Source organism: Talpa occidentalis, unplaced genomic scaffold (genome assembly GCF_014898055.3).
Source record: "Talpa occidentalis isolate TD23 unplaced genomic scaffold, MPIMG_talOcc4v2.1 talOcc4.6, whole genome shotgun sequence".
Classification (NCBI taxonomy): Eukaryota; Metazoa; Chordata; class Mammalia; order Eulipotyphla; family Talpidae; genus Talpa; species Talpa occidentalis.
The window spans coordinates 92,321,395-92,344,690 of NW_023604972.1; the positions used below are offsets into that span (position 1 = coordinate 92,321,395).

Here is a 23,296-nt window from a genome sequence, read left to right on the forward strand (position 1 = left end):
CACGTCCTCTCCTGTCGGTGGCTTTCCTGCCACGGAGACATGGTCAGACCCCAGGTGACTCAGTTAGTCCCTCTCCCCCATTCCAGGATGGGCCCTATTTTCAGGCTACTCAGAAAGATTTCATTTGATCTTTCTGATCTTCAGTTTCTTCATTTGTCAAATTATTTTACAATGTCCATCAAAGAAGGATTGAAGGAGGAAACGCATATCTAGCAGACCTGGGGTGTCGTCCTCCCCGCTCCCTTGGGCAGGCTGCAGGCAGGACAGCGGGGGCGAGCGCGCACTCTCTCTCTCTCTCTCTCTCTCTCTCTCTCTCTCTCTCTCTCTCGCTCTCTTTCTCTCTCTCTCTCTCTCTCTCTCTCTCTCATTCTCTCTCATTCTCTCCCCGCTCCTCCCCTTTAGACTTCCTTGCTGATATTTCGATTTCTTGTAACATTCACAGTGAGAACACTAACTTTTGAGGTTTTGGATATCAGAAACTGTTAAAAAGCATTTTCATATCCATCCCAGTACCTTCTACATAATAGACTCTCAATAAATGCTCACAGATTACCGATAAACTGAAGCCTGGGAAAGCAAAGATTCCATCATTTATTAGTTATTTATGTCATCTCTCCAAATTTAAATCTCCTCTTCAGTAAAATGGACATAGTACTGTGAGGCTTTCAGAACTGTGATGACTTCTTACTACGATTACTATAAAGTACACAGCAGCACAATGTCTGGTGCACGGTAGATGCTCTGTGAGTGGAAGAGGTTTTTTAAATTGGTGACACTGTATCCCTTCTGCCATTAACTGCAGTTATTTAAATCTGCTTTACCCATTTCTCTGGTGTTTTAATTTATTCCACAAGCATCTGTTGAAAGAAAGAATAACAAATCCTGAGTTAAAAGGCTTTTGTTGAAGAATAATTTCTCTGAACTCTTAATTTCTATTGCTATGGATTCTCTGAATTTTAACTGAGATAAATTCAGGAAGAATAAGCATTACCAGCTGAATAATTTCAGATGAATGATTCAACCAGCCAGTTGGGGCCATAGCCACAAAACTAACCTCCTTAGTTTAATTTTTTTTAGAATTTACATTTTGAGGAATCCCTGTATTCTTTAATCTTGAAATTAATGTTAAATCTTTAATAAGTTAAATTTATTATTTGGTCAACATGCTAGGAATATATATGATTCTTAGGTCCCTGAACAGGCTAAATGTCTTGCAAATGCTCCTATAGTTTCTCAGGGCCTGGAAGATGCTACATGATCCTAAGGGTGTCATTTTAAGTACCACTCCCTAGGAGTCTCTTTGAAAGAGCTGCTAAAACATAGCCAAGGCCAGGAAAAGTATTAAGGCAGAGTTTGGAAAATAAAAATTAGGCAAAGGGAGGATAAATATTTAACTTAGACCATTTACAGTAAGGCTTTGTGGCTGTGGTGTTTACGTTAACTTTGTAGTAGTTCTGCTTTTCACATCATGCTACATAAATATAATTCAGATTAATGGTTAAAAATGATCTAAAAGAGCAGCGAAGACCTTTATATTATGAGGTGGAAACAGCAAGTAGTAGGACAGCATTATGATCCCATAAGTGTCTACAAAGGTGTATATGCAAATGAAGAGATGTGATTAATAATCATAGCCAACATACAACCTACTTACCATGTAGCAGGCACTGTTCTAAGTACTAACCATAAAGTAACTCGTTTATATCTCACAACAACCTATAAATGAGATACAATAATTATCCCCACTTTACAAATGTGGATGCCTAGACACAGAAGAGAAGTCATTCTGGAGGTCATGAGCTCCTAGACGGCACAGTGGAGGTCTGAGTTTGTGCAGTTTGGCTCTGGAGCAGGTGATCTTAACCACTAGACTCTCTTGCACTTTTTTTTTTGGTACCATCAGTCACTTCTTAAGCATTATTCCATCTTTCTTTCTTTCTTGGAATATGATCATTTATTGGAGATGCATCCTCTGCTGGACTCTACATGACTGCCTCCTGTCTTAGCACAGTAAGGAGCAATTCTGTAATATGGTTAAATTTCTCCTTGCTCCCAGGTTATTCCCACAAGAGGCAGCTGCCCTAGAAAATCATGTTTCAGAAACCCACAGGCTGCTCTGACATTTTTATCCCTGCCTATCACTGGTAGTAGCATGCACTGCTTGCTTAGATCTCGAATCAATGTAACAGCAGATTTTGAATGTTAAATTCAAAGTCTGCAAAGACATACTGAATTTAAGTGTTTTCCTCTCAGAAAAAATAGGGACAAAGTGAGAGTTTAGTCCATGGAAGAATAAAGCTGCTTTCTCTCTTCTTCCCTTCCTGTGATTTTCAGTATGCAACATTTGCCATCAAAGCTTCAAGAGAACCTGAAGACCATCTAGCGATCTGACATTTCAGATGGGCCTAAAACTGATTAGTTTCTCAAATAACTTCAGTTTTTTGTGTTATGAATTTCACTGGTGTTTATTTCCCCAAATATCTCTATTATCACCTTCCCCACCCCCTTATGTATTACGTTAGGTTAAAATGAACTCCTCAGAATTTCCCCTCAATTTTATTATTTTCAAAAAGATATTTTATTAATATAACTATGTGATCCCTGATAAGCCCCATGACCATGATGTCATGTGATGTAAAGAAAAGAACATCGTTTTACAAATGAGAGGACTAATCATTCTGAGCCTGGATGATTTGTACAGAAAGCGGTTTAATATATCTTAAATTGATCTTAGTGCTTAAAAGGTAACCTTGATTTCTGTGGAAAATGTGTTAAAACTTCACTGGTGAATAAGCCAGAAATTAATCACTTTCCATTTCTAATCTGAAATCCTTAGAGTCTCATTCATTCAGATACAAGAACAGGAGGAAAGAGTCTATTGATGTGAAATCGATATCTTCTCGTGGCAGTGATGGTAAGAAGTTTTTTACATTTCTGTTACCTTTTAAAGCATAGAATGTGACAGAGCGGATCAATGCAAATCCACAAGAAGCAGGATTTCCATTAAACTAGCTTTTTCTTTTTCATTAGGTTGAAAATTTTAGGCTTATAAAATTCTTTCGCTTTTTCAGTCTTTGTCTTCTGCTTGAAATGACTCCACGTGTGTGTCTTGGTGGCTTGAGCTGTGCGGAGCCACGTAATCACCCAGGCGTCTCGGCGCCCCAGCAGCCAGCCGGTACTCAGAGTGGCAGAGGGGCGTCTAGAGCTGTGGCTTTCCAACTCCAGCCCAAACCTAGTTTTCAGTGACCCCGAGATACGCCCTTCTCTTCCCTTAATAAATTGTCACAGATAAACTGTGAGGCGGCATTCAGCAAAACACTTCTTTTTTGAGTTCCATCAGTCAGACCTTAGTAAGCAATTGAATTTACAGAGAGATGGGAAGGTCAAGATGATCCTGACATCTCGTTCCTAAGTGCCTGGGAAGACAGAGGTAACATTTTCAGGAATCGCGAAGTCTTAGCTATGCCGAGGTTGAAAACTGAGTGGGAACTAATGGGTTTTACTGCAGCGGAGATACCAAGGAAGCGGAAATGCAAGACTGGTGCTCAGGGCCACAGGTGTGGATTTGCAAGCACTGGAGGAGACAGATGAAGGTGTGAGCAGAGGAGCATCTCGGGGGGGGGGGAGTGTGTGTGTGTGTGTGTGTGTGTGTGTGTGTGTGTGCACAAGCACGCACGCGCGTGTAGGGAGGGAGAGGGAGACTGGCAACACAGTATGGAAGTCCAAGGCTTGCAGGGACACCCTCAGTGAGAGGGGAGGCAGGAGCTCTAGGGCCAATGAAGAGAACAGAGAGGCCAGAGACAAGCACCATGAGCACAGTGACATGTACCCCAAGAACAAGAGGGCACAGGAGGCAGCCAGCTGTGCAACTAGAGAGCTCAGCGGGAATTAGAGAGTTTAAGAGTTGGGAACAGGCTAATGGAATTCACTGATGAGGTTAATTTTTATTTGGCAAATCTGAATACAGATGCCAGGAGCAGGAGGGAGAGACGGTGACTGAGAGAGAAAAGCGCTAACTTCAGGGGATAAACAGGAAGGACAAGCGAAGGACTTTCAGTTCCTCAGGTCACAATGGGAAACTCAAGTGTAAGGGACACGGCTCAGCAAGAAAGGATTGAAGACTGAGATAAGATGGACAGTTCCTACAAAGAGGACTAATCACAGGGATGCGAGGGGTTGGGACCAAGAATGTAAACAGAGAAAGATGAATTGAAATTGAAATATGTTCAGATGGCTTGTGGGTGTAGACTGACTATTTCACATGGAGTGGGCAATAGATGAGGGAATCTCTAATCTGAAAATGGCTGTTTTCCGGAGTAGAGGTTGAGGACTCCCATCTCTCCCCGCACGGACAAAGGGCAGGCCGCAGGGTAGAGATGAGGCCGGCAGCGCTGCTGCTTTGGCAGGGGGAGGGCCCCCCAAGAAGGCTGAGCAGCAGCAGGTGAGGCTGTAGATACCGGCTCAGTTATCCCACCTGTATCGTACCACATGCTGCCCCGGCTGCAGGTCTCACACAGGGGTAGGACAGTCTGACCAGAATGGTATTTTTAAAGTAAAACTTCTTTCTACCTTTTGAAGTTTGAACCACACATAAGCATTAACTGCTCAAAACGAGTTTTAAATTATTTTAAAAAGAAAGGGTTTTTTTTTTTTTTTTTTTTGGCCAGACACGTAAAAGGTTTTATTAATCCTCTCATGAAAAATCTGCACAATCACCACAGATACAGATAAAGTCACTGCAGAATCTTTACTCTTTGCCAGCACCAGCATTGGCCTTTGCAGTCCCCCTGACTTTCTTCGTTCTGTTTTTGCGTTCCTTTCGCTGTTTTCTTGAGGTCGTTTTCTTCTCATAAAGGCCATGTCTTGCAAGTCTATGTTTGTGTTCATTTTTTAAAGGAAAAGTTTCTAAAGATTGAAGGTGGAACTGTGGCTTTTGGGTGTTAAGAACCTAAAGGCTCAGAAAAGTGAAGTGTCTGGCCCTAATTTTTACCGAGTGGGCTCATTTTTCTGCCTGGCCCCCCACTTTCCAAGGACCCTCTGCCCCCTACATGGTGCACAGTGACCCAGTTACAAGGCCAGTGGCTAAGGACTGAACGTGTGCAGCTGGGTCTGTTGAACTGTAGTGACTTATGGGAAAGTGATCCTAGCGAATCGTTCAGCTGTTGGGGCTCTAGAACCCACCAACCTCTTCTGGAAGTCCCATTATGGACCTGGGACTTGGAAAGCTGTCCTACCAGCAAAGTTCCAGGCCAGACAGTCCTTTCCAGGCTCTGACAAGTGATAGCTGAGCTGTCCGTCTTTTAAGAGTAAGAGGTGGCTGAATTCATTGCTTTGGGGGGCAGTTGAAGAGGGTAGCCCCATGAGAATCAGGTCCTCACTCCAGAGGGCTCCTTTGTTGTACTTAGCCAAGCTGAGCCGCCAAAACCAGGTACAACTCTCTTCTCTGCAGCCCCCAGCCTGCAGAATCGGCGCTACCCGTCCATGGCAAGGATCCATTCCATGACCATCGAGGCGCCCATCACAAAGGTAAGCGGCAGCGGCTGCCTCCACTCTGCAGCCGGGGCCCGGCTGTGTTCTGGTGGTAGAGTAACGAGTCTCCTACCACTGATGCCCGAGCGGTCACAGGCCGGTAGAGGAAACTGTTGAACACGCAGTATGGATATAAATGACAGCGCATGCTGGCAAGGAAGACACATCCATGGCAGGAAATGAGGCTCGAGGGTCTTTGTGTAGCGGAAAGAATGTTCGAAGACAGACCTGAAGCACGCGGAGATGTCAGAGGAGGGGTGGGAGGCGGCTCTGCGCAGCACCCCGTCAGGAGCGGGGCCTGAACCATCTGAGGATCGAGAGAAAGCCAGCGGCGGAGCCTGGGGAGCCGAGGGAGGGAGGTGGTGACGCGGGTTCAGTTCACTCTGGTCAGCTGGTCCCTATTAAAGGGCTTGTATTTTAGTTTTTAATGGGCACTGAACAGTTTAAAGTTAGGAGAGTGACATGATCAAGCCCGTTGACTGAAGAAACACCCAGTGACCTGTGGAGAATGGATCGAAGACACGAAGCCAGGGAGGAGAGACCAGTTAGGCGACTTTTCCAGAATTCCAACAGGGAATGTGCCCCTCGACTGGAGTCCTAGCAGCAGAGGCAGAGAGAACTGAGTAGACCAAGGAGTCGAGTCGGTAGGGGTAGAATCGATTGTTCTGGTGATGAATTATATCGTCAGGGTGGGGAGAGGAAGTGACATCCCAACCAGGGCATCCGAGGCCTGCGGCTGGAGCACTAGGAGTGTCTTTCTGACGTCCATGCAGAAACCAGAGAAGGAACACAGCTTTTGTCTTTGATTTTGTGTGTGTTTATTTGCTTGCTTTGGGGAGGGGAGAACAAGATCACGGGTTTAGCTTGGGACATGTGAGAAAGAGGTTCCAACAGATAAGCCAGTGGGCGAGTGAATTTACAGCTTGAGAAGGGCATGTGTATCCGGGAGCCCTTGGACCCTAGATGGGAGTGCCCATCCCAATGCACGTGAGAGGGCTGCCTCGGGAAGGAGGGTGGCGTAGAGAAAGGGCCACAACCAACCTCCAAGGAGCTCCAACCTGGACGAGAGACCTAGAGGATGACCAGCAAAGGGGCTGGAGAAAATGTCAACGCCGGGCAGGGGAGGCAGCGGGACGGGCTGGGAGAGGGCGCGCTTCAGTGCCAGGGGAGAGGTGCCACGAATACCTGGTTATTCTGGACGCTAAGTTGTTTCATCACCTGATTTCTGGATTCTCGGTATATGTATGACTCTTGAGAAGTAGAATCCTAAGGCCCAGAATTCACTCTTTCTTTACTTCCTCAGGTCATAAATATAATCAATGCTGCCCAAGAAAACAGCCCCGTCACAGTAGCAGAAGCCTTGGATAGAGTTTTAGAAATTCTGCGGACCACGGAACTGTACTCCCCTCAGCTGGGTACCAAGGATGAAGATCCTCACACCAGTGACCTTGTCGGCGGCCTGATGACGGTGAGCGATGCAGCCAGGGTGCAGGGGAGGCGACATTCCGTGCATTCGCGAGCACATGTGACTGTGACAGAGAAGCATCACCCGTGGTTGCAGAGATGCCCGCTGTATGGGCATGCGTGCCATCATCACCGCCAGAAGCATCTGCATCAAACTTTGTGTACTATTATGCAAGTACTATCTTTCCTTGAAGCTGACTGGCCACAGCCATGGGGACAGTCCTTCAGAATTTGTTTTAACGCTAAGGACTACCGAGGCAGCTGAGGGCTGCATGTGGATGATGGCGCCTCGAGGGGTGCAGCATTGGACTGAGGGTCACGGCTCCATTTCCTTGGCCCTCAGACTCTCATCTAGATAATGGAAGGGTTTGTGCTTAAGACTGCAGCATCAGTTTCGAAAATCCTAGCTGTGAAATTCTTTCTTTAAATGAAAGCTTGCGTGTCAGGTCCCATTTTTCATCAGTAACCGAAGCTGGTAAAACTCTTTGGGAGAAAAAGCCCAAGAGTCATCTGTGTGTTTCACTTCAAAGATTTGTCGAGCCCTGCTACCGAATGCCGAGTGTTGACTAGCTTTCTGATCCATTCTCCTTGTTCCTACTGAGGGTCCTGATGCGTTTGTAACTTCCTGTCCCTTTCCTGCCACCGGGACTGGTCTTGGCTGTCCATGCCAGAGCAGTACAGAGGTCAGCGCTGAGAACGCCAGCAGGTCCATCATCAGGCGGCCGCTGCAGGGCTGCAGCAGCAGGAGTCTGGGTCTCTTCCTCCCCAGTCCCTCCCCCCATGACCGTACATTATGGGGCTCCCTTCCAAGTCCTACTATGAGGAAACAGTATAGAATTCAACCTAATTTAAGACGTTTCAGGGAGGTAGAGAAAGAAAGGCAACGGAAAGAAGTGCCTTGCGATAGTGACCTTCAAGCCAGGGTGGTTGGGGCCACTGTGACTTACCTACTGCTCCAGTTTTAAATGTTAAACTCTTGGCCTAAAGATCCAAAATGAGACTGCAGGAGAGCCTTTCATTAATACTCTAACGCACGCTTTTTAAGGGTGACAGATAATTATTCATGACTTTTATTTATTTATTTTTTAATATTAAATTTTATTTTTATATTCCCCCATACAATTGCAAACGCCCCATTCTGACCCCAATCCTTCCCTCCTGCCCCCCACCCCCCAAAAAGTGTCTCTGGTTCATAGTTTTTTGTTGATTTTGATTTTCACTTTCTTATATTCATTTTCCTGGTCCCTTATTTAAGTTTTCTAGATTCCTGCTATGAGTGAGACCATCCGGTATTTTTCTTTTTCTTTTTGGCTTATTTCGCTGAGCATGATCCCTTCCAGTGCCATCCATGTTGCTGCAAATTGCATGTGTTTATCTTTTTTGAATGCTGAGTAATATTCCATGGTGTATATGTACCACATCTTCTTGATCCAGTCATCTATTTTTGGGCATTTGGGTTGTTTCCAAAGCTTAGCTATTGTAAACAGTGCTGCTATAAACATAAGGGTGCAGGTGCTCTTTGGAATTGATGTTTCTGTGTCCTTTGGGTAAATACCTAGGAGTGGAATTGCTGGATCATATGGAAGCTCTATGTTTAGTAGGTCCAGAAATCTCCACACAGCTCTCCATAGTGGTTGGACCAGTTTGCACTCCCACCAACAGTGCACAAGAGTTCCTTTTTCTCCACACCCTCGCCAACATTTGTTGTTGCTAGTTTTTTTAATATGTGCCATTCTCACTGGTGTGAGATGGTATCTCATGGTAGTTTTGATTTGCATTTCCCTGATTACAAGTGATGTTGAACATTTTTTCATGTGTCTGTTGGCCATTTGCATTTCCTCTTCAGAGAAGTTTCTTTTTAGCTCTTCTGCCCATTTTTTGACTGGATTATTTTCTTTGTTGTTGCTGAGTCTCATCAGCTCTTTGCAGATTTTTGTGATCAGTCCTTTATCATTAGTGTTGGGTGCAAAAATGTTCTCCCAGTTGGTGGGGTTTCTCTTTGTTTTTGTTATTGTCTCTTTTGCTGTGCAGAAGCTCTTTAATTTGATGTAGTCCCAGCTGTTTATCTTTCTCTTCACTATCACTGCTTTGGATGATGTGTCTGTAAAGATGTCTTTGATGTGCAAATCACGTAGTGTTTCGCCTATATTTCCTTCTATGTATTTTATGGTTTCAGGTCTTATGTCTAGTTCTTTAATCCATTTTGAGTTGATTTTTGTGTATGGTGTGAGGTAGTGGTCAAGCTTCATTCTTTTGCATGTAGCGACCCAGTTTTCCCAGCACCATTTATTGAACAAACTTTCTTTGCTCCAATGCATAGTCTTTGCTCCTTTGTCAAAGATTAGTTGACCATAAATCTGTGGGTTTATTTCTGGATTTTCTATTCGATTCCATTGGTCTGTATGTCTGTTCTTGTGCCAATACCATGCAGTTTTGATGATTATGGCTTTGTAGAGTTTTGAAGTCTGGGAGTGTGATGCCTCCATTTCCTTCTTTTTTTTCAGTAGAGCTTTGGCTATTCGGGGTTTTGGTGATTCATATGAATTTCATCAATAATTGTTCTATTTCTTTGAAGAATGCCATTGAGATTTTGATTGGAATAGCATTGAATCTGTATATTGCTTTTGGTAGGATGGCCATTTTAATAATGTTTATTCTTCCAATCCATGAGCAGGGGATGTCTTTCCATTTCTTTGTGTCTTCTTCTATTTCTTTTAACAGTGTTTTATAGTTTTCTTTGTATAGGTCCTTTACCTCTTTTGTTAGATTATTCCCAATATTTGATTTTTTTGTTTCGATAATAAAAGGGTGGTTTTTTGATTTCTTCTTCTTCAGATTTATTGTTTGTGTATAGGAAGGCTACTGACTTTTGCGTGTTGATTTTGTATCCTGCCACTTTACTGAATTGATTGATGAGTTGAATTAGTTTTTCTGTGGAGATTTTGGGGTTCTCTATGTATATTATCATATCATCTGCAAATAGTGATAGTTTGACTTCTTCTTTTTCTATTTGGATTCCTTGGATGTCTTTCTCTTGTCTTATTGCTCTGGCTAGGACTTCCAGTATTATATTGAAGAGCAGTGGTGAGAGTGGACATCCTTGTCTTGTTCCAGATCTTAATGGAATTGCTTTCAGCTTTTCACCATTGAGAATGATACTGGCTGTTGGCTTGTCATAGATGGCCTTTATGATGTTGAGGTATGTTCCTTGTATCCCAAGAATTTCAAGGGCTTTTATCATGAATGGGTGTTGCACTTTGTCGAAAGCTTTCTCAGCATCTATTGATATTATCATATGGTTTTTATATTTCTTTTTGTTGATGTGTTGGATAACATTGATTGATTTTCGGATGTTAAACCATCCTTGTGCCCCTGGAATGAATCCAACTTGGTCGTGGTGAATTATCTTATGGATACATTGTTGGATTCTGATAGCTAAAATTTTATTGAGGATTTTTGCATCAGTGTTCATTAGGGAGATTGGCCTATAGTTTTCCTTTTTTGTGTTGTCCTTATTCGGTTTTGGTATTAGTGTAATATTGGCTTTATAGAACGTGTTTGGTATTGTCCCTTCCTTCTCAATTTTTTGGAAGAGTTTGTGAAGGATAGGCACTAATTCGTCTCTGAATGTTTGGTAGAATCATTTGTAAATCCATCAGGTCCTGGGCTTTTGTTTTTTGGGGAGGTTTTAATTACCATTTCAATTTCGCTGCTTGTAATTGGTCTGTTTAGGTGTTCTATTTCTTCTTTATCTAGCTTTGGGTGATTGTAGAGTTGTAGGAATTTGTCCATCTCCTCTAGATTGTTGAACTTGTTTCCATATAACTGTTCATAGTAGTTACTGATTATTCTTTTGATTTCTGCTGTGTCCGTTGTGATTTCTCCTCTTTCATTTATGATCCTGTGTATTTGTGCTTTCTCCCTTTTTTTCCTTTGTGAGCCTGGCTAGGGTTTGTCTATTTTATTTATTTTTTCAAAGAACCAGCTCTTGGTTTCATTGATCTTTTGGATTGTTTTTTTAGTTTCAATTTCATTTATTTCTGCTTTGGTTTTTATTATTTCTTTTCTTCTACTGGTTTTGGGGTTTTTTTGTTGTTCTTTTTCTAGATCTTTGAGCTTCGAGATTAGGTTGTTTCTTTGAGTTCTTTCTTGTTTTTGATGTGAGCTTCTACTGCTATATATTTTCCTCTTTTACTGCTTTTGCTGCATCCCATACATTTAGGATATTGGTGTCCTCCTTGTCATTCAATTCAAAGAATTTTTTAATTTCTTCTTTGATCTCCTCGTTAGTCCAGTGGTCTTCCAGTAGTGTGGCTTTTAATCTCCATGAGGTAGGATAGTTCCTTGCCTTCTTTTTATGATTTATTTCTAGTTTGATGCCTTCGTGGTCAGAAAAGATGGTTGGTATGATTTCAATCTTGGTGTATCTGTTGATGTTTGTCTTGTGCCCCAGTATGTGATGGATCCTGGAGAATGATCCGTGTGCGCTTGAGAAAAATGTGTACTCCGTTTTTTTTGGGTTTAGTGTTCTATAGATGTCTGTTAAGCCCAAATGCTCTAGGTCCTTATTTAGAGCTTTAGTTTCTTTACTTATTTTTTGTCTTGTTGATCTATCCATTGTTGATAGTGGTGTGTTGAAGTCTCCCACTACATATGTGTTTTCTCTGATGTCTGTTTTCAGAGAGGACAACAGTTGTCTGATATATTTTGGTGCTCTTTCGTTTGGTGAGTATATGTTAATGAGTGTTATTTCTTCTTGAAGTATTGTCCCCTTAATCATAATGTAGTGACCATTGGGGTCTCTTTTTATTTTTTTGAGTTTGAAGTCTGTTTTATCTGATATAAGTATAGCTGTTCCTGCTTTCTTTTTTGGCCCATTTGCTTGTAGGATTGTTTTCCATCCTTTGACTTTGAGCCTATTTTTATCTTTTGTAGCTAAATGTGTTTCCTGGAGACAGCAAAAGGTTGGTTTTGTTTTTCTTATCCAGGCTGCAACTCTGTGTCTTTTTATTGAAGAGTTTAGTCCATTTACATTTAGATTTAGAGTTAATATGATATGTTAGCATCTGTATTTGCCATTATGTTTGTCTTTCCTTTGATTTTATTTATTTATTCTTTTAATAACTTTTTTTTTTTTTGGTCTTCTTTCGTTGTTATTCATCCCTCTGAGGTTCTGGCTTTAGGATTCCTTGTAGTATTTTTTGGAGTGGGGGTTTAGTCGCAATGAAATTCCGGAGTTTCTCTTTGTCTGGGAAGGTCCATATTCTTTCTTCATGGAGGAAAGAGAGCTTTGCGGGATAGAGTATTCTTGGTTGGCATCTGTTTTCTTGGAGTCTGTTGACTATGTCCCTCCACTCTCTCCTTGCCCGTAGTGTTTCTTCAGAGAAGTCTGATGTCAGCCTGATTGGTTTTCCTTTGAATGTTATCTGTTTCTTCCCTCTTGTCAGCTTCATTATTTTTTCCTTGTCCTGGATTCTTGGGAGCTTTACTATTGTGTCTTGCTGTGTTTTTCCTTTCGTCGTGGAAGTTTGGTGTTCTTCTTGCTTCTTGTATATCAATTTTCAGCTCCTTCTTCGCATTTGGGAAGTTCTCTTCAATTATATCCATGAATATTTTCTCTGTTCCTACATCTCTCTCCTCTCCTTCTGGAATTCCTATAACTCTTATATTTCCTTTCCTCATGGAGTCAGATAGTTCCCGAAGTCTTTCTTCATTCTTTTTCCTTCGTACTTCTCTTTCCTTTTCTGTTTTGGTTCTTTTTATTTCTGTGTCTTCAAGATTACTTATTCGTTCTTCCATTTCATCTATTCTGCTTTCTTTGCTTTTCCCAGAGTTCTTTAGTTCCTCCATTAATTCTTTGATCTCCTGCATTTCTCTTACTTCCCTCTTTAGGGACTCAATTTCCTTCTTCTGATCTATCACTTTTTTAATCATGGCAATTTTAAATTCTCTTTCTGGAAGGCTCAGAAGTTCTTCCAAGTTGCTGTCGTTGCAATCTGGGGAGTGGTTTTCTTTTTGTGGTGTGCTTCTTTCCTGAGGAGTTGTTAGGTTGCGTGTGGTTCTTCTACTCCCTACTGTCTGTTTTCTAATTTGTCGTATGCGTTGGGACACTGTGTTGCTCAGACTGACTGACATCTTGGGTGAACTTCTCCACTCCCCTCTGGCTCTTCCAGGAGCCATCTCTGTCTTCTGGGGGAGCTTTCTGCTGGTTTTAGGCAGTTTTTACTGAAGAAATGTCCCTGTTCTCAAATGGCGAAGCGGGATGCAGTCCCTGCGCCTCCGGTTTCAGGCACACTCTTCTGCGCACCCGGTCTGCCCCGGACGTGGGTGCCTGCTCCCTCTGTGGGCTCAGACTGCTGGTCAGAAGGGGCTTGGCGTGGAATAACTTCCCGGCTGGCCACTGGGTCCTCCAGAAGCCTTCTGCCCTTTTCAAGCAGTCTTAAGAAATTTCCTGTTTTATGGGGTGTTAGTGACTTTTTTTTTCCTGGTCGCTAGGTGGCGCCAGAGATCTCTCCTATTGTCCTTGGGGGGCTGTTTTTCGCCTCCCCCCACCCCGTGGGACAGGGAACAGAGCGGGAATGGTAGGGTACACCTCAACAGCTTTGGGGTGCTGTGTCTGCCTTGTGCCCCACCGTCGTGGGGAACCCACGCCCCTAATTTCGTGCCCCGGGTCTCAGTTCAAAGCCCTCAGTTCCAGGACGCGGGCTGTAGCCCAGTTCAGTGGCGCGGGAATGGCGCCTTTTGCACTGCTCCCGTGCCTGGGCGCCTGGTTCCTGCTCACTCAGGGAGGGACCTTCACCTCAGTGAGGACCTCCGCGCGTCTCCCCGCAAGCCTAGGTCGCAGGCGCGGGGACCTGGGCAGCTGTGATCCAGGTCTGCACTTGCTTTTCAAGCGCGCAGAGCGCGCCGCTTTCCCGCGCCAGCTTACCGGCAGCCCGGGCTGTGTGCACGTCTCCCGGGGTCTTTGTTCTTCTCTAATGGCGCCCGAAGCCGTTCGCTCACCGCTGCGGCGGATCCTGCAGGGTTCGCCTCAGCTCCCGTTCACGGGGTGTGGTGGCTGCAATAGTTCCTTTCCACTCCCAGTCCCGCTTGCTGCGTCGTTTGTTCTTGTGGGCCGTTTTGGTTTGTTGTTTTCCTCCTCTCTGCCGGTCGGAGAGTGCCGCCTCTGTGGGCGGGGGAGGGGAGCAGGGTTCTGCGCTTCCCTCCCTTCTGGTCCTCTTTTATGGCCACTTTCTTCTTCGGGTAGTTTGCTGGAGTCACCCGTTTATTTTCCGTGTCCCAGTTCTCACTGGGACCTGCCGCTTTTCCTCCCTATTAACTTTTTTTAATGGGAGATCTTACTCGCAGCGTCTCCTCGCCGCCATGTTGCTCCGCCCCTTAGTATTCATGACTTTTAAACAAAGATCTAAGCAATTGCACTCAAGTAGAACGCGTAGGAAGGGAAACTGAGATTCAAGAACGGGGGATAGTTCAAGAGCCTGGTAAATGTAGAAGAGCAGAATTCTCTCTGCTCCCTTATGCAGCCCTTCCAGAGACCTCAAGCCCAGAAATTTTTCTTCTAAAGCCTAGCAGCAGTGTTCATGTTGCAAAAGAGAAAATAGAGCTGAAAAACTTAGATATTAGTAAAAAATTAGCCCACCCTTTTTATGGCTTTCCATTAGATTAGCTTTCCCAATGTCCAACATACAAAGCTTAAGGATACAAGAATAAAACAATCTATATAAAGGTAAGTAGAGTCCATTCAGAATAACATGCATCCAAAGCAAAACCACTTGTACCAGTTCACTAACATTGCCTCAGCATGTCAGCAGAGAAAGCAAGCATGAGATGTTGCCAGCTCACATCTAAGGTGAGAGACCCGACTGCAGTCATACCCAGTCTGTCCTCAGCTCCGCACCTCTGGGGTTACAGTCTGAGAAGGAACAGTGTCCTCTAGGTCTGATTTGAGTTTCAGACTATGAGTTCCAGATTGTGTTGTTTAGGGTTTTCTTTGGCTAAGGGAAGAAATGAGGGTAATGATGGAGGCACAGAAAGTGTGCTCTAATCACATCCTTCTTTATTCCAGGATGGCTTGAGGAGGTTGTCAGGAAACGAGTATGTATTCACTAAAAGTAAGTTGGCACTGACTTTTTCGTTACCAGTAGCCTCTCCCCAGCCTGTGCCTTCCAACGTGTTGTGACTAGTGTTTGGGGAGGGCCTTGTTGTTACTTCCTGTGGGTCTCACTGGAGTGCAAGGATTTCTAGGGCCTACATTTGAAATCACGTGTACTAATTAAAATTATGTCTCTGCACATTGACAGAATAGGAATTAAAATATCTATACACTAAGAAGTCAAGAAAATTATTTTTCTGTTTGTCAAGGTTTTGAACTTTAATAATGTAAGAGAAGAATCTTTAGGTGAAAGTCTTCCTATGCTTGGAAATGCAAGACTTTCTTCCTAGTAACAACCATAAAGATGACCATGCTCAGGGCATGCAAGGCCGCACTGTTAACCACCTCCCCACCCATCCTCTCAGATGTGCACCAGAGTCACAGTCACCTTGCGATGCCAATAACCATCAACGACGTCCCCCCGAGTATCGCTCAATTGCTCGATAATGAGGAAAGCTGGGAGTTCAACATCTTTGAGTTGGAAGCTGTGACACATAAAAGGTACATGGCTTCTCTGGTTGCATGTAGGGGACACTGATGGCCGCTCTCAAGACTTTCACATTGGAACTCTGAGAAGACTTGAGTTCTTGCCACAAGACACCTCACAGCGTCTGTCACAAGAGACATGCTGGGGGAGTGTCAAACTAGCAGAGACACTGTGGCTCCTCAGTGAATTCCTTTACGGAGCAGTTGTTTAAGTGGGTAAGGTGCAGGGGCAGCCTGGTGATGGCCCGGGCTGAGGAAACACTGAGTGTCCTCCTTAGATCCGTCAGGCGATTCCTTTGTGGTAGTGAGCAAAGACCCTGAGTATTCTCAGCCCCACCTTGCTGAAACCCCACCTTACAAAATGAGTTTGTGAGTGCAGCAGACTTTTCTTTGGTCCCATTCTGTAGTCAGGGGAAAGAGAACTCAGAAAAGTCCTCTTCTATACTAGGAGAAGGCTACTACTTCCGGGGTACTGGTCAGGGAAATATGGATGATTCTCACAGGCAGTGAGAAACAGGCCTCTAGATGAATGACTTTGCTACGACAAAACAAACGGTTCCATTTGTCTTTAAGCTCAGTAATTTCCTCGGAGGCACAAAGAGCAGGGCTTGTGTGGTGGTTAGAGCCCCTGAAGAGCACATGACTTCAAGATAATCCAGAATCATCCTGATTGTCCTCCACAGACACCTAGTTGTAAAATGGGTAATGAAGAGGTGATCCACTCTCACCTTCTAATTTGGGACCGAGACACTTTAACACCCTGGTGCATGTGGAGTAAGCTTGAGGAGAAAATTGCCTCTATCCCCCAATATCATTTGAAGAAAAGTGTTTCCTAGCCAGTGACCACAACAAACCAATGTTTGTTCTGTTTTCCAGGCCGTTGGTTTATCTGGGCTTAAAGGTCTTTTCCCGGTTTGGAGTATGTGAATTTTTACACTGCTCTGAAACTACTCTCCGGGCCTGGCTCCAAGTGATCGAAGCCAACTATCACTCCTCCAATGCTTATCATAACTCCACCCACGCCGCCGACGTTCTGCATGCCACTGCCTTCTTCCTCGGAAAGGAAAGAGTAAAGGTAAAATTTTGATACCACGTTCTAGTTACCTCCCTGGATTGGAGATCTAAGGACTCAATTTTAATAACTACATCAAGCAAACAACTATCTTGCAACCAGTTCTGCAGCGGCGTCTGAGCTGACTCACTGATTGGCATCGTCAAATGACCATAGCCATCCCCTTGCCCAAATGCCTGAAAAAATAGTTTAGGCCACTATACGGACTCAACGTATCTAGCTGATCCATGAATCCATTCCCAAAATGTTCACTAGGATATTATGATATTAGGTTAGAGGACAGAACTTATTACTAAATTATTAGTTACTAGGTCTAGTTAAGTATTTTCATCAGAATTGGCCACTGGTATATTACAATTCAGGTGTAATGAGCCATGCAGCGTTCTGACAAGGTGTTTTTGTGCAGGTGTGAAGGTAAACATCTGTAGATTGTTACATAATTCTGAAAGAGTTCCATGTCCCTTAGTTTTAACAAATGAGGGCAATCCTTATGTGCTTTGACCATTTTCAGCATTACAGTGGTGTGTGTGTGTGTGTGTGTGTGTGAGCGAGCATGTTTCAGGTGGCTAGGCTGAGCTAGGACATCCAATAGGTTAGTATAATTAATGTGTTTTTAACTTACGGTGGGTTTACCAGGACAAAATCCCATGCCAGGATGAGGAAGATCAGATTGCCACATACAGGTGATGACCCATTGGGGAGCCCACGGGCTCACCATCACAGCTGGCAAGAGATCCCCACCTGCCCTCCAATCCAGCAGTCATCACTGTACAATGAAGCCGGTCACTCCTCTGCTACAATTAGATCTGAAGCTTAGAAAATAAACACCTCTGAGAGAAAAGCTGTATAGACTGAAACTGACATCAATCTGCAAGTGCCTGACATTAGATCACTTTCTTAGTTGTAAGACACTGGGCACATAAGGACAGTGTAGCACAACAGGTAGAAGGAACAGAAATGCCACCGAAATGGCACAGGAGAGGGAGGTTTCCTTCTCAGCTTCAATGTGGCTGAAGAATGCTTTTCAAGATATTTTATGTTCTACTTCAGCCTGTATTTCCTGTGGCAACTTCTTTGAGGAGCTGAGACTTTTCCAGTTTCCTCCTCTACTTTCCTCTGTTCCACACAGCTTCAGCTGACATTGCCGCTGCCACGTGAAGCCAGCGCACAGGGCACTGCCACCAACGCCAGTGACCTAAACCAGCTGCTGTAGTTTGCAGTCAGACATAAACTTCACGTAAGCACAACTGTTCTAGAAAAATGAAGTTAAATGCTTAATATATTAGGGAATGCTTAGTCGATTTACATCTCCCTTTCCAAAATAAGAATTTTTCTTTAAATGAATGCTAGTTCATTCAGAATCTGGTTGACTTTCTCAGCAATGGAAACAAGGCTGAGTAGACATAATATGCTTACAATTGGACATTTTCTAATTCTGATAGTCCCTGCTTTTAGATCTATAAGGAACCTTGGCAGATTGGACTGGAAGGGGCTCCTGAGCGCAGAGATTTTGCCAGAAGCCCACTGGTTAGTCCACCATGAAGCCAGGCAAGTGAGACTGATTCCTGAGGCCTCTTTGACCAGACCTGCTGGTGCTGATAGAGTCAGGAAAATGTTTTTACCAAATACCCATTATATTTGTCACCCCTAATTTGTTTATGCATAAGGCTAAAATTAGTATCACTAACACAGCTCCACATCCTCAATTCAGTCATACAGACAATGTGTCCAGAGCTGACAGTCCCCTTAGACTTGTTCTGGACACTTGTTCTGGATACTCACCCTGTTCTTTTTGGTCCTTGTGGGGGCCACTGGAAGTCAATAGGGCTGGCCAGCCAGCACTCCTGTCACTCTCCATGTGTAAGTGGTATTCATCTTTGATAAGGGACAGTGTGAAAAACTGATCTAGAATAGAGCCCTTCTAACCAGTCTGCTTCAGTGGGATCCAGACCTACTCCCTCTGGGAAGAGCAGGAAAAAACTATGCAGAAATGTCAACACTTCCAAGGGTTTGGAATTTCTCCTCGTGGGTTTGGGGTGAAGTTTTCTTCCACCAGTTTGTTCCCTTCCTTCCAGAGGAAGGGCCTTGCTTCATGTCTACTAGTGAGTGAGCCCCGTCTTGGCCTAACAGCACCCATTGTTCATCAGGTACTGTATCACGGACAGGTTCCCCACAACTGCAGTAGCCACATGTCACTAGGGGACAACACAGATATAAATATTTCCGTCACCACGAAGGTTAGTGCACAGCACTCCCCTAAACTAGACTAGACCTGATGTTTTTTTCTCGCACTGTGCTTACCTTCTTGGCGCATCTCACAGTTAAGTTCCTTATATTTGTGTTTTTTTCACTTGTCTCCCTAAATACATTGATCAGCACCAAGAGCGCAGAAAGCATGCCAGCTCCATTTATCAGTGTTGCTCCAGCACTGTGTGTGACAACCGGCAGCTAGTAAGCATCCCAGAAGTGCCCACTGGATGCACAAATTCATAAAGTACAGTGTCTCATATAACTAGCCCATTTGGTTAACTTCCTCCAAAATCTGTGAGTTGAGGGAAATTTGTATCCCCTGATACTCGGTTTATGTTCTTTAAATATGAGATCTACTCATCTAAAATCCTTTCAACTTTCTGTGAAGAGATTTATCTTATCTGTGCCACTGACTGCCATACTTCAAAATCTATTCAAAATAGGCAAATAACCCAGTAATATTTATGATCACAGGTCACTTTTGGCTCTAGCCACTTACGGAAAGAATCATGGCAGTGCCATACAACGGATTGGAAAAGGCCTGTTGGACATTCCGCCAAAGAAGTGGAATGGACTCCAGGGAAAGGATTTAGGAATCCATGCGAACTACATTTCAGATTTCTGTTTCCCTCCAGATAATCCACAGCACACCAAGGTGATGCAGGGTGCCCTAGGCCACGTTCGACTTCTAGGAAGTCAGAGAAGCCTCAACAGGCTGAGAAGACACTGATCATCCCGGCTCCCCTAGCCCAACCCCCCTCAAGAGATAAGGTCAAGTCTGAGCGTAGATCTCATACGCCCAGTGGGTAATGCTCAGCCTTGCCTCTTTCCCCCAGGGAAGCCTCGATCAGCTGGATGAGGTGGCAGCATTGATTGCTGCCACGGTCCACGATGTGGATCACCCGGGAAGGACCAACTCGTTCCTGTGCAATGCAGGCAGTGAGCTCGCCGTGCTCTATAACGACACCGCTGTCCTGGAGAGTCACCACACAGCCCTGGCCTTCCAGCTCACAGTCAAAGACAGCAAATGCAACATTTTCAAGAATATTGACAGGTTTGTTGGGCTTGGGCTCCTGTGCTCACGTTTTGTAAAGGATAAGAAACTCAGTTTTCCAAAACTTCTCCAAGTACTTAGCTTCCTCTTAGAGAAGTGGGGAAATGAGAATCTTTTTTGCCATTTGTGAGGCAATAGGATAAGCTCTCCCTTACAAATTTACACCGTCAGACTGTTTTCATCTTTTTAGATCTCATTTGGCCTTCAGTGAGTTCATGAAAATGGTTTATAGATACTGTAAAGTTTGACTATATTGCTAATTAGTTTTAACCCTACTCACTTGTGTGTGACTCAGAGAAAATGTATACGCTGCCATCTTTACCCAGCTCAATTTTCAGTCACTTAAATCCTAACTCATGAGAAGGTAGTATTCCACAACTCCCAGCAGAGCTTCGGAAGCCCAAGGGCTGGGTGGTTTCCCACTGTTTATTGTACTTCCTTCTGGTAAGTGTTGGCCCAGTGGAGACAAACAGGAGCAATTCCTTTCGTTGCTAGCAAGCTGTAGTCAGACTGTGGCTTTTCCCCACACAGCACCAGGCTGACTGGAGGGCAGCCTCCTGGGAGAGGGCCATGTACAGAGCTCATGAGCTCACTCCACCTTCATGGACCACTTGTCAACATGAACCTATCAGTCTGGTCTCCAGAAATTTGAGAAAATATGGAGGCCAGTTATTCTAGCTTTAAGTTCTATCAGTACCAAGGATTAAAGTTTTCACAAAGAATTCTTTGTAAGAACCAATTTTATTAAATTCCTGAGGACAGAAAAAGATGATAGGGACTGGACAGTAATATTGGATGTTATGTGGGTGTTACTGCATTCACTACAACTTCTAATTGTAACAGAAAATTCTTTATTGATGGGAAAACATTCTTTCAGTGACATCACCGAAAGACATGATGCCAATTCTCTATAATAGGAATCACTGTCTGCACTGAATGCAGTGGGACAGCTTGTCAGGTCGCTGTACCAGCCTGGTAGGGAAGGACATGTCATTTCCTTCCACCTCCTTGTTCTGTTGTTGCCAGGGGAAGCTAGAGGGAATCACCCTGTAAAGTAAGTGCCCACCATCTGATAGGGCCTTTCTTTTTTATACAAGCGTAACTCCTCTGAGGAAGGGCCTGCTATCATTTGGGCACTGGATGTCCCTATGTCCTGGCTTTGTGGGAAGAAGAGCAGGTAAACTTTTTTGTGACCTGCCCTAATTTCTTAACTCGGTGCCCCAAGAGGCCTCATGTTGTAGGAAGTGCAGTGAAATGGTAGCAAACAGTGCTAATTTTGGATACAATGTGAACCGAGGCCTTCTGTCTTCTGGTTATTTTAGGAACCATTATCGAACGCTGCGCCAGGCTATTATTGACATGGTTTTAGCAACGGAGATGACAAAACACTTTGAACATGTGAACAAATTTGTGAACAGCATCAATAAGCCACTGGCAGCTGAGGTAAGCATGTCCTAAGATACATCAGAGTATATTTCCACTATCGCCTACTCTGGCCTCAGAGCACTTTCCCTTTTGAATACAAGGTGGTTATTTGCTTGGAGTTGATAAAGAAGGGCTGAGAGAACTGGCAACTTGTTCTCCTTGGGACGAGAATAGATGTAACAGTGTCCATAGCAACTCTGAGTGTCTTCAAAAGCCCCAAGATAAAACTAGTGACAAAAGGAAGTAGGCCCAAAGAATATGATGGGCCCGCATGCAGCAGAGACTGGTATAAATGGTGTTTTAAGGGCTCCCAAGCTTGTTCTAATTGTTATTTGAGCTCTTGTAAGACCTCAAAATTGGAAAGTGTTTTGTTTTAAATAACTATATCCCTGCTGGTTTGCATTAAAAGCATAGTGATATCGAAATACCATATATTGTCAAATTTGGAGTGACTAGTTGGAAAAAAAAGCTATTTTTACATTTTTAAATTTACTGGGGTACTTTGTGCCCTGTCTTAAAGGCCCTACAAAACTGGGTTTTAGGAATAATAGAGGTGGTGCACATCTTTATTGTATAAAATGAAATCAACTAACCCCTGAAGCCATGAAGCTGGTCAGACACATGAAGTTATAAAGAAAAGCTTTCTGCCTGTTTCCTGTCAAGCAGAAGAGATTACATAAGTAGATGGATGATGAATGGTTGTCTTAAAAGTAACCTGATGATCAGTAAGGAGACTGTCTGAGTAGGACCATCACTACAGTCTAGATGGAGGGATAGTGGCAGATTATTCTGCTGCGTCGCCCGGGTATTCCACACCACGTCAGGCCCTTGCCTTCCACAGGGGCCTTATGGAAGCAAAGCTACACGCATAGGATTTTATGGAACTGTCTGTCCAAGTAAGCCCCTGACTCTATGTTGAGATCATTTACTGCAGTATCTATAATAGTAATCAGTCTCTTCTGAATGGTAAATGATCAGAACCACCATTAGAACATAATTCTACTCATTAATGGTCTCATAAACAGGTCCAGTCTCAAAACAAAAGGAAACCCCTTAAATGTCACACAGTCGTTCAGTTTGGCATTGTTCTAGAGAGTTTTATGCAATCAAGTTAGTGGTTTCTTTGAAAGCAGAGAACAGCAATCTTCCAGATAAGCTTATAACTGCCTTGTATTTTTGTAAGCCTATTCGAATACCCGCCCCCGTGGTGCACGACTACTGCTGTCTATCACTAGTAAGTACTAGGCTTGTGTGCACTAGCATAATCGGTAGAAATAAAATCATCGAAGGGGCACATGTTTTGTGTTATTTCCTCACCTCTAATGTATTAAGTAACAAGTTACACTTTAACACCTTTCCTGATAAACTAGAGAAAAAGCTCTTTAAAAACAAAGCGTTTGTAGAAGTTACCTCTGGGAAAAAGGATGGAAGTGAGGGGCAGGTAGGTGGTGCCAGGGACTTCTTACCATTTAAACTGTTTTTCTCTTGCTCTTTACCAGAACATACTGGGTGTGTTACATAAGGACTTAAGGCCATCACCCTCCTTCGCTGAATCCTACTCACAGCTGGGCATGCTCCTTTAGTCACCATTTCATGTTTGCTTAGTGTGATTTATCAGCTTCCTAAGGCAGCCCTGATTTGACATGTTTTCCAGGTTGAGGGCAGCGACTGTGAATGCAACCCTGTTGGAAAGAACTTCCCTGAAAATCAAATCCTGATCAAGCGCATGATGATTAAGTGTGCTGATGTGGCCAATCCATGCCGCCCTCTGGACCTGTGCATTGAGTGGGCTGGGAGGATCTCCGAGGAGTATTTTGCACAGGTGCACTCTCTCTCTCTAGAGAAGCTTCAGTTATCCTGGGGA

At 43.8% G+C, this 23,296-nt stretch overlaps 2 protein-coding genes across 3 annotated transcripts in view; one reads left to right on the forward strand and one right to left on the reverse strand.

Moving 5' to 3' along the window:
- The window catches only part of PDE8B (phosphodiesterase 8B), a 179,254-nt gene that overhangs the window by 150,884 nt on the left and 5,074 nt on the right, over nucleotides 1–23,296 (forward strand). The window contains 9 exon segments of the mRNA XM_037529542.2: nucleotides 2,837–2,914; nucleotides 5,450–5,526; nucleotides 6,833–6,997; nucleotides 15,059–15,104; nucleotides 15,511–15,646; nucleotides 16,508–16,706; nucleotides 19,790–20,007; nucleotides 21,330–21,450; nucleotides 23,087–23,254. Of these exon segments, the coding sequence (XP_037385439.1) occupies nucleotides 2,837–2,914; nucleotides 5,450–5,526; nucleotides 6,833–6,997; nucleotides 15,059–15,104; nucleotides 15,511–15,646; nucleotides 16,508–16,706; nucleotides 19,790–20,007; nucleotides 21,330–21,450; nucleotides 23,087–23,254 (1,208 nt within the window).
- WDR41 (WD repeat domain 41) overlaps nucleotides 552–23,296 on the reverse strand; it is a 148,683-nt gene continuing 125,938 nt past the window's right edge. The window contains exon 17 of one of the 2 annotated variants that reach the window (XM_054688005.1): nucleotides 552–857. The gene's annotated coding sequence lies outside the window, so the exon portion shown is untranslated. The remainder of the gene's footprint in view (nucleotides 858–23,296) is intronic. The other variant, XM_037529544.2, reaches the window with a different exon arrangement.